General features: G+C 43.5%; 1 protein-coding gene across 3 annotated transcripts in view; it reads right to left on the bottom strand.

Moving 5' to 3' along the window:
- Positions 1–10,655, bottom strand: part of TBC1D4 (TBC1 domain family member 4) — a 207,416-nt gene extending 196,761 nt beyond the window's left edge. For all 3 annotated transcript variants that reach the window (XM_025364716.1, XM_025364714.1, XM_025364713.1), the window contains exon 1: positions 9,748–10,655. In XM_025364716.1, the coding sequence (XP_025220501.1) occupies positions 9,748–10,245 (498 nt within the window). In that variant the 5' untranslated portion in view covers positions 10,246–10,655. The remainder of the gene's footprint in view (positions 1–9,747) is intronic.
- Positions 10,656–11,387: the final 732 nt, after the last annotated feature.

Consider the following 11,387-nt stretch of genomic DNA (forward strand, 5'->3'; position numbering starts at 1 on the left):
TCAGTGAAAATACTGGAGAAATTAAAGGTTGATTTTTACATATTCTTTATTCCAAAGAAGTCTTCTACTTTCTCATGTTAAGATAGATTTAATTATGTCATGTCCACACTCCACTTATTAAAATGAACAATTTAATTTTAAATATATATATATATATATCCTCCAACCTAACTTCCAATAGAAGAAAGGTGATATGCCAATTAACTTCCAGATCCCTGATGGAGGATTAGCCATTAGGTAACAGTCTCTACGTTATAACTAATGTACTTTATTTACATGAACAGAGAATAAATAAATTTATCAATGTGACCAGTGGGAAGGTTTCAAATTAATGGAGCAAGGTAAAACATAAAGGGGTATCTATAAATAGAATATACCACCACCTGTTTTCATATTGTTTAATACTGCTATCAGAAACTAGACAAGCCAGACTCGGTGGCTCAAGGCTATAATCCCAGCACTTTGGGAGGCCAAGGCAGGAGAATCACTTGAGGCCAGGAGTTCGAGGCCAGTCTGGCCAACGTGGTGAAAGCCAGTATTTACTACAAATACAAAAATTAGCCAGGTGTGGTGGCACACACCTGTAATCCCAACTACTCGGATGCTGAGGCAGGAGAATTGCTTGAACCTGGGAGGCGGAGGTTGCAGTGATCTGAGATTGGGCCACTGCACCACTCCAGCCTGGGTGACAGAGTGAGACTCTGTCTCAAAAAAAAAAAAAAAAAAAGAAAGAAAGAAAGAAACTAGACAAAGATCCACCTATTGAACCTGTCTGCCTACCTCAAATTAGATAAAAGAATTGTGGATGGCCAGGCATGGTGGTTCACGCCTGTAATCCCAGCACTTTGGGAGGCCAAGGCGGGCAGATCACCTGAGGTTGGGAGTTCAAGACCAGCCTGGTCAATGTGGTGAAACCTCATCTCTACTAAAAATACAAAAATTAGCCAGGCATGGTGGCAGGCGCCTATTGTGCCAGCTACTCAGGAGGCTGAGGCAGGAGAATCGCTTGAACCCTGGAGGTAGACGTTGCAGTGAGCCAAGATTGTGCTACTATACTCCAGTTTGGGCAACAGAGCCAGACTCCCTCTCAAAGAAAAAAAAGAAAAAAAATGTGGATGGGCCGTGCGCCATGGCTCACGCCTGTAATCCCAGCACTGCAGGAGGCTGACGTGGTTGGATCATGAGGTCAAAAGAGACCAACCTGGTCAACATGGTGAAACTCCGTATCCACTAAAAATACAAAAATCAGCTGGGTGTGGTGGCAGGCGCCTATAGTCCCAGCTACTCAGGAGGCTGACGCAGGAGAACTGCTTGAACCTGGGAGGCAGAGGTTGCAGTGAGCCGAGATCGCGCCACTGCATTCCAGCCTGGGTGACAGAGCAAGACTCTATCTAAGAGAAAGAAAAAAAAAAAGAATTGTGGATGGATTTAAAAGGGTCATGCCCACCACCACCACTATGTTCATGCCAACGGGCTTTTACAAAATTCCATAGAACAGCCAAAATAAAATCTGTGCAAAATAAAATCTGTCTGCAAATAAAGTCTGTTAACAGCCTTAGAAGGAGCTAACAGGAAGGGGCGAGGACCAGAACTAGATCCCCTCTCAGGAAAAACAAGACCAGCTTCCATGACGAGAAAGAAATCCCATCAGGCAAGTAGCGCACAATCTGTAAAGAGTTTAGGCAACAAGCATTGGGTGGTCTTCAAAGACAGCGGCAGAATCAGGGAGATCCAACACAGAATAATGAGGTATCCAAACTGGTCTCCCAAAGAACTTGCTACTGGAAATCTGGGAGCAATAATTACCTGGAGAACCAAGGAGAAAGGACATCAGTTTAATTCAGGTAAACTCAGGAAAAGCTCTCAGACTGCCCAGCCAATGGGAATTAAATGGCTGAAACCAAGGCAAGAGATGAGTTGGAAAAGCTGGGAGCCATGTAGGGACCAAAAACAATTTACTTATTGATATTTATTTATTTATTTATTTAGAGACAGACTGAGACTCTGTCACCCCAGGATGGAGCGCAGTGGCACAATCATGGCTCACTGCAACCTCCACTTCCCAGGTTCAAGCGATTCTCATGCCTCAGCCTCCTCCTGAGTAGCTGGGATTACAGGCATGCACCACCACACCTGGCTAATTTTTGCTATTTTTAGAAGAGATGGGGTTTTACTGTGTTCACCAGACTGGTCTCAAACTCCTGGTCTCAAATGATTTTCCCACTTTGGCCTCCCAATTTTTACTGATTTTTAAAAGGTCCAAGCCATAAATGTATGTGTCCAAGTTACATAATCCATTATTAAAAATATATATGAAGATACAATTGTAAGATACAAAAGAAGATACAATTGTGAGATATAAAAGATTTCTAGATGTGTTCGACCAGAAGCAGTGTTTGACTTAGAATCTGAGACTGATAATAAGCTACTCACAAATTATATAATATTGATAGCACAAAGTTTCCATGGTCCTAACTTAGAGAATTTTAAAAATTTGTGTAAAAATTCACAAAAGTTAAAAGTGAAGACTATTCAACTGGTTAAGGGTATCTACAAAATAAAAATGCTAAAGCAGCGAATGTAGGCTTCTATTTTTAGCCAGAAAGATTCCATTACTTAGAGATCCTCTTTCCAACCCCGACATCTTGCAAGAAGTGAAACTTGGAAGAGATCAGTAAGTTAAACAGTAATAACAACCCTGATTTCCTTCTGGTGAGACTGCACAAACCTATGGCAAGAGTACCCGAAATGAAACCAACCAAACTTTTAATCCTATATTTTGTCCCCTTCTGTCATATAATCATAGATATCAAAGACATATTAAATGATATTCATATACTTTATATTTCAATAAAATATATTCAAATTCATGGTTTACTTGTTTTTAAATATATATCCTAGTGATCTTTTATGCTAACCTAAAGTTATAATGGTTATAAATACTATAGACTCATAGTTTATTCCCCTGCCATACTTAAAGACACTAAATCAAAGATACACCAGAGTTCGGCTTTACCAGCCTAACAAATCACACAGATTTTTTTATTTCCCCTTAAAACAGAAAGTACATACTGACATAACTATACCCAAGTGTGCATTCAGCACTAATTATTATTTTACAAACTTAATAAGCATATTTACCTGTGGAGATTTTTAACATGAGTAGGAAAAAGTGATAGTATAAAAGTTGATAAGACCGACAACTAAAAACTAATTTTCAATAACTGCATTCTAGTGTAGCAGGTAAGAAAACAAGCTTTAGAATCTGCCTGAATAGAAATCTGCTTCTACCAGTACAGGTCTTGTGGCCTTGGAGAAATAATTTAATCTTTTGTTTTTTTTGAAGCTCACTTTGTCACCCAAGCTAGAGTGCAGTGGTACCATCTAGGCTCACTGCAACCTCCACCTCCTGGATTCAAGTGATTCTCTTGCCTCAGCCTCCCAAGTAGCTGGGATTACAGGCATGTGCCATTACACCTGGCTAATTTTTGTATTTTTATAGAGATAGGGTTTCACCATGTTGCCCAGGCTGGTCTCAAACTCCTGACCTCAGGCGATCCACCTGCCTTAGCCTCCCAAAGTGCTGGGATTACAGGCATGAGCCACCACGCCCGGCCCATAATTTAACCTTTCTATACCTCAGTTTTCTCATCTATAAAATGGAGGAAATACTGGTATGTACTTCACCCAGTTACTGTGAAGCTAAAATGTGATCACCTAAGAGAAGCAGTGAAAGTAGTGCTATTACCCAGGAAGAGCTCAATAAACATTCACTTTTAAGGAAATGCATTAAGGAGCTACTCAAACTAGACAGTGCAATGTCAACATACCATATTGCATACTATATTCCAACCTTAAAGTAGAAGCCAATGATATCCTTAGAGTTGACACATCCCAGCGAAGTATTCAATTTGTATAAATATTTTATACAGACCATATGTCAAGCAAAATCCTTTACTTGGTCAAATAAGTCTGAATATACTATTACATTAAATCATAATTGATCTGTTCCTCACTTTACAAGGGGGTACACATCCAAATAACTGCATGTTGGCTTAGTTCAGACATGCCAACACAGTCTAAAGGAAATGGGGCTCTGAAACTACCAGCCAAATGTTTTTAAACAAACAGAAGCCTTGAGAGTTTTTTTTTTTTTAAGTAATTAAAATTGCTTGTAGTAATTATTTAGGCTGGCCATCATTTTATTCACTAAATTACCCAACTCTACTTCTTTTTGCATGATTTTCTTAATAGCCCGTATATTAAGCATGCTGCTATTGTTCTGACTTGTATCTTTTACTAATGAGGTAAACAATACACCAGATAATCTAGAAAATTCATGGAAATCATCAGTTTCCTCACTAAGCAATTACTCACACCAAACTGAGTAAAGGGCATGTGAGCAGTGTCTGCCTTACTGAATGGTGTTATTTCTCAGGCTGTAAATCAAGGTTTAGTTTTTTCAAAAACTATCGTAATTTGAAATTAGGATATACAAGTTGAGTACCCCTTATCCAAAATACTTGGGAACAGAAGTGTTTCAGACTTTGAATTTTTTTTTTCAGATTTTGGAATATTTGCATATACATAATAAGACATCTTAAATATGAGACCCAAGTCTAAGGATAAAATTCATTTATGTTTCTGGTGGGCGCAGTGGCTCATATCTGTAATCCCAGCACTTTGGGAGGCCCAGGTGAGCAGATCACTCGAGGTCAGGAGTTTGAGATCAGCCTGGCCAACATGGTGAAACCCCGTCTCTACTAAAAATACAAAAATTAGCTGGGCGTGGTGGTGCACTCCTGCGTCAAGGTATTTTTATACAATATTTTCAATAATTTTGTGTGTTTTGACTGTGATCACATGAAATCAGGTGAAGAATTTTCTACCTGTAGTGTCATGCTGATGCTCAAAACGTTTCTGATTTTAGAACACTTTGGACTTCAGATTTTTAGGTTATCTGTATTCCCCTCAAAATGAACTGTTTATTCCAGCTGCAGAACTTAAAACCTTTGGCTGAAAGGCAAAGTTTTCATTCAACATTGGCATGGTCTTATGATATCTGGCAGAATAATGTCTATCTCAGGAAAAGGACAGGCAAACCATTAAGCTAGAAGATGAAGAGCTTCTTAAAACTATTCCATAGTCAAATATTATTTCTCCTCACATTCAACTTGAACTTTCAAGCCTGAGAAAGACTGCAAAAATAACCAGGGGAACAGAAATGGTCATACAGTCAACCAAATGAACCAAGTAACTTAGCACAGGGTTTCTGAAACTATGGTCACCAGGCCAGTAGTTTGAGCATCACCAGGGAACTTCTTAAAATCAGAAATTGAGAGTAGCATCCAGTGGTCTCTTTTAACAAGCCCTCTAGGTAATTTTGACACAGACGCTGAAGTTTGAAAATCTCTGGTTTCTGATAATCAAGCCCTGACACTGAACACCTTCAATTTTCAGCTTAGGGCTCCTATGATAACATGCTCCCTTGTGGCTGGGAGTCCCTGGGCTATGTTTGTGCCTTTCCCCCAGATACTGCAGTCATGATTCTACCACAGAGCCAGGGCAAATTAACCTCCACTTCAGAGTGCAGGGAGGAGAGAGAATAAAAAACGATTACAAAAAAAGAGATAGATCTATTTGTCCACAGAACAAACTTCTTAGAAAGCAGAGAGGTGAAATCTTCCAGGTTTCAATTTCTCTTCTCTGGTATTCTCACTAGTATATTCCTAAAGCCACTAACCATCAACTTTGAAAAAGAACTGAAAAATGACCTTCTAAAAATATTGACAAAACAACTGGTTACCTGAATAAAGTTCAGATAGTAATAAACATTTTTAAGAGAACTGAGACTTGGGAAAAAACTGGCATTAAATTCCCTTTTTAATTTTAAGAATACAATTTGTAAAGTCTCTTTAAAATCATTCTTGCAAGCTTCAGTAAACATACACAAAAACAAGCAATGAACATTATACCAATCATGTTTTTATCATTTAAATGATTGTTCATCCTATAATTATAAAATATAATGATGCTTCAAAACTCACAGGCAAATGTTAATTCACAATTAACATACCAAAGTCTCATATTTTCAATGACAACTCCTGCTTTATTTTTTATTGCAGTAATAAATGTATAACATAAAATAACTTCTTAACAGAAAAATTTGGGTAATGCCATACAGACTCTTTTTGAAAGTGGATAAATATTTACAGAGTATTAGTGGCCTACCCTAGACCTTTGGGAGAGAATCAGATATTCTTGGTTCCCCAGTTCAAGTCTATAACTCACTTCATGCCAATGGGATTAAGCCCTTTTCCCAGCTCAAATACTCAAGTTTAGCTGAAATTTCTAAGTCTGACATTCCTCCTGTATAAGACTACATAGGCTTGACTACAGACAGATCTGCATTGGCATATATTCGACCCCCATCTCCATTTCTCTTAGAACCTGGGAGAAACAGTGGTGCATCGAGCCATTCTGGTTGAATGCTTTTCCGGACACACATCCTTAAATTGACTCTGACCCACCAGGGAGGTATGCAGCCAAGAGGGAACACATCACTGTGGCAACTCCCCACAATAGACCCCCAAGCAATTAGTACAGCACTCCCAGCTCTGAGGTCAAATGTAGATCCAACTCCAATATGTGAGTAGATACTCTTGGAAACGTTATCATTTTATATTAGTAACCACAATCCTCCAACTCAGTGGTTCTGCATGAACACAAACTTTGCCATGGTGACCGTATATCCTGGTTTGTCCTGCACAGTCCAGGTTTATTACTCACAGTGCTTGTGTCATTATTAGTGGTGCCCCTATTGACAATAAAATTGTCCCATATCAAACAATAAAGTATATGGTCATCCAACAGATAGGGCCATTGCATTAAAGGAATAGGCATGAGAGACAAACCACAGGCAAGTATGTTAGGGGATGTTTGCAGGTCTACTGCTCTAGGCTACCTTTGTAGACTTTGTATACTTTGTCAAGGACTGAGGGAAACACTTAGGAGACTCTCTTAACAATGATCTTAAGTCCAAATAAATAATTCTCCACTTCAAATGTAGAACTCAGAACAAAGCAAACAGCAGGTCTTCCTTCTGATTTCAAGGGTACCCAGAACTATCCACAGCCAACTCTGCATGAAGCATACTGCAGGATGATAGTATGTGGAACCGAGCCCTTTAACATGTCCAACTGCAGAATCAACCCTCTGGGAAGTTTTCTGGGAAATTCCTCAAAAAGGATGGTCCCAACTTCCCCTACTATGAAAGCCATATCAAATGAACCCAGATGCTCTAAAGGAAATACGGCAAACAGCACATAGTGTCAATCACTGCACTTGTCCACTCAACAAATATTTATGTCAAAGATCAAAAGCAGCAGCTCATGGATCTCTGAAGCCATCTCTCAGATGTGTAGTGTTTGGCCCAGATAGGATTCTTAAATGTTTACAATATTTCCCAATACTTTAAAACGCAAGGTCATATATAAAAATTCAGATTTCCACTTTCTCTTGGGAAATCAGCAGCTCTAGCAATGCTAGACTTGCATTCCATTCATGCAATTTCCAACTGGAACTAAGTAGCACCTTGAGAAAGGAGTCACTATTTATCCAGTCCTCCATGGTCCTCATTCAACCCTCTTCTTCATCATTTGAGTTTGTAACCACCGATTAATGGCTGTAGATGCTCTCTAGAGACACTACATCTGGCCCTTCAAATTAATAATCCTCTGCCAGGGAATCTCTTGGTTAAGAGTAAATAGTAATTCCTGTCTTTATATCAAACACGCATCTGGGAAAAGGCAATAAACAGGAAAGTCAGTTAGAGGTTTTCTTGAACTTTTATGAGAAAGTCTTATGGCTTCCAGTGCTCCCACTGGACTAAAAGGTGGAAGTGATCTTAAACATATTAATATTTATATAGTTCAGCCTCTAACGCTTAAATATATAATGGAGGAAAAAAAGGAATGTTTATAATTGACTTCCTACCAATGAAACCAAGAGGAACTCAACAGCAGCTATTGAGAATTCAAGGTGCCACGACCATCAATGAGATTAGCAACAATGTGTCAGGCATCAGATGTGGCTGGAGGGAAATAACTTTAACATAAACCCCTAAGAGTCATGAAAAGTTCCTTAAAGTCCTGAAAAAATGCAACTGGCTCCTCCTTACCGCCAGAACCAGAAAAATGTAATACAATAAAGATGTAATAGCTTTTGGAAACTTTCCAATTTTAACATATGTAAAAGCTAAAAAGTTTTGAACAAATGATCACAAAATGAAATTCATTAAATCATGGTTAGGATCTTGAAATAATTTTAGTACAATATTTTGCCATAAACATAACAGTGATCACAAATTTAAACTGCTCTCTTCACATCAGGAGTTCTTTTTATTGGGCGCCTTTAATGCCAGCTACTCGGGAGGCTGAGGCACGAGAATCGCTTGAACCCGGGAGGCAGAGGTTGCAATGAGCCGAGATCGCGCCACTGCACTCCAGCCTGGGAGACAGAGCTAGACTCCGTCTCAAAAAAAAAAAAAAAATTATTTTACAAAGTGAAGAAATCTAAGACAATTAACTCTTATTTTCTTCAATTCAACTATAAGCCTTTTGTGAAAACTATTCTAAGTCTTTCAATTACAGACAGAAGAATTGTGAAATAAAAAAATTAAAGCCTTATTTATAGGATGTTTTTCTCATCTGACTACTATTAATTCCCCAGCTATCAAAAGAAAGCCACATGGTGCAACCTGAGACTTTATTTATATTTAGACAACAATATTTTTCCAAAGAACCTAAAGTACTGTGCAAACATTAAATAACCATTTTTAAAACAGCATTTTGGAAGCTTTTGAGATGGGGGGAAAAAAACTCATTACAAATTAAAGGGGAAAAAGCTTGTTTTCAAAGGCACAATCACTGCATAGTCAAGTTTTCCTCTCCCTGTTCCATAAGGTCCACATCTGTTTTTAAGGAAGTAAAAGTTTACTATTTGGTAATTCGAATTAGAAGACTAAAAAAAAATTAAAAACAAAAGTGAAAAAAATCATTTAAAAATTGTATTAGAAACCTGTTCTACTAAACTGCCTCCAATAAGTGTGTTTAAAAACTGCAAAAAAGAGAAGGGCTTCTTTCCATTCAATATCCAAATGCAGAATTCTTCTTCGCAGACAATCTGACAATGTCTAGTAACTTTTCCCTAACCCCCGCTCCGAAATCGGAGACCTGCAGGTGCTGGGGCGAAGATGACGCGACCAGCCAAACCGGTTAAGGACCGTGATTGAGAACTAGTGAGAACCTCTAGGAACCCAACCTTCTGCGTTCATACACGCGCGCGCGCGCACACACACACACACACACACACACACACACACACGGCAAGCAAGCCATCTCCGATCACACTCCAGACACCGCCGTCCTCCCGGGACGGGCGCTCCTCTACGCGTGCTCTTTGGACGCGCCAGCTCCTCCTCCATCCAGGGACCGCGGTCCTTCTCCCTCCGGGTCCCTGCTGCAACCGGCCGGCTCCAGCCGCTCGCCCAGTCCCCGAATGCCTTCTCTACCCCTCCCAAAGTCCAGGGAAGCGGACGAGACGGCGCTTGAGAGCGCCACGTGGAGCGCGCGCGCGCCTGCAGCCAAACCACAGTAGGTCCTTAAAGTGGCGTCCCCGCCCCTCCCGCCCTGCTCCCGGATCCCCCTGGGCCAAGCCCGCCCCCGCGCCTCCGAGCCCCAGTCTTGCCTGGTTGGGGTCTGTGGCGCGGAAAACGTGGCAGGCCATCTGCGACTCGGGGTCGTCGGGCTGCGCCTTGATCAGGTAGGCAAAGTAGGTGAGGTCGTGGCTGTTGTGGATAAAGCGCGAGATGTGCTGCGCCTTGTGCTCGAAGATGAACACGGCCGGATTGGGATGCGCTGCCGACGGACTGGTGCCCCCCGAGGCCCCGGCGCCCGGCGCGGGGACGCAACGCAGGAAGGGCGCGCTGAGCACCAGGATCACCTCGCGGGCCGCCGGCGCCCCGCAGCCGCCCGCCTCAGGCTTCTGGCTGCGCCTGCGGATCTCGGCCATGAGCCAGGGCAGCATGGGCAGCGTGGTCCTGCGGTCCAGGCACGACCCCCCCACGTACCACAGCCGGAACCGCTTGTCGCCCGGCTTCCCGGAGCCGGGCTGAGCTGAGACGCCCGGCTCGGGCTCCAGGGGGTGCGGGAACGGCTCATCCTGAATGCAGCTGGGCGGCTCCATAACTCTTGCCTCACCAAGGCACCGCGGAGGCCGGCCGGGCGCACCGCGCCCCCCACTCCCGCGCAGAAGGCGCCGCCGAAACTGTGCCAACTGCCGCACCAGGCCCCCGCGCCCGCCTGGGAGCGGCGCGACCCCGAACTCCGCGCTTCAGCAGCCCTGCCCCATGCAGCACTTCCACGGGCGCGGCTCGGAGGCTCCGGCGGCGGGCACCGAGGCAAGCGCCCGGCAGCCGGAGGGATAGGCGAAGGTGGGTTAAATGGGCATCCTCCTTGGGCTGGCGCCTCGGGCAGGACCTCCCCTTCCTCCGTCGCGAGTTTGCAGGGTCAGAGGACCACGCCGAGGGTCCCCGCGGCCGCCGACTCCAGCGCTGCAGCCCCGCTGCAGCCTCCGCGCTCGCCTCGGGCAGGCACTGGCTGGCTGGGCGGGGAATGGGGCTGTGGGCGGGAGGGGGTGACTTGGGGCGGAGCTGACTCCTACCAGGGTGACCGGCTGTCACCTGGAAGGTCGGGGCTGCCGGGCTGCGGCGCGGTCAGTCCTCGGGAAAGGCCTCCGACAACTACTCCAATGGAAAATAACAAAAACAAAATGTGGCCTCGCGGGGCCGCTCCGCCTCCCACCGCAGCTGCAGCCCAGCTCGCTGCTCCTCCTCCTGGCGTTCCCGTCCCTCCCTCGCTCCTTCCTTCCTTCCAGGCTGCTTCTTTAATTGGGCTGCTAACCCGCCTCCCGTCCGGCGGGCGGAGAGCGTCGCCTGCAAAAGCTTATCTGCGAAACCGCCTCTCGGCCTCTTCCTTCGACCCCCGCCCTTGGGGCTGCAGCTTAGAGCCTGGCGTGGGCACTGCCTGGACCCTCTTGGCCTCTCTTAGGTCGCTGCGATCGCCATCTCCTCCCGGGCGTCTCTGCTGCCCCCTAGAGAGGGGGCCACTCGCAATGGAGAACTGGGATTTTTTTTTTAACAGTATTTGCTTGGTTTCAGTTCCTTCTAAAACCTACACATTAATTTCTGAATTATCCTTCCTAATAATCTCAAAAAACGCTCGTGTTTTCAATCACAATATTATAGATTCCAGTTCCAATTTTCACTTTAAAACATAGTATTGACAACTTGAATCTTCCTAGTTCTTAAAGCAGCCAACTTCTTAAAA

The sequence above is a fragment of the Theropithecus gelada genome, chromosome 17 (assembly GCF_003255815.1).
Source record: "Theropithecus gelada isolate Dixy chromosome 17, Tgel_1.0, whole genome shotgun sequence".
NCBI lineage: Eukaryota > Metazoa > Chordata > Mammalia > Primates > Cercopithecidae > Theropithecus > Theropithecus gelada.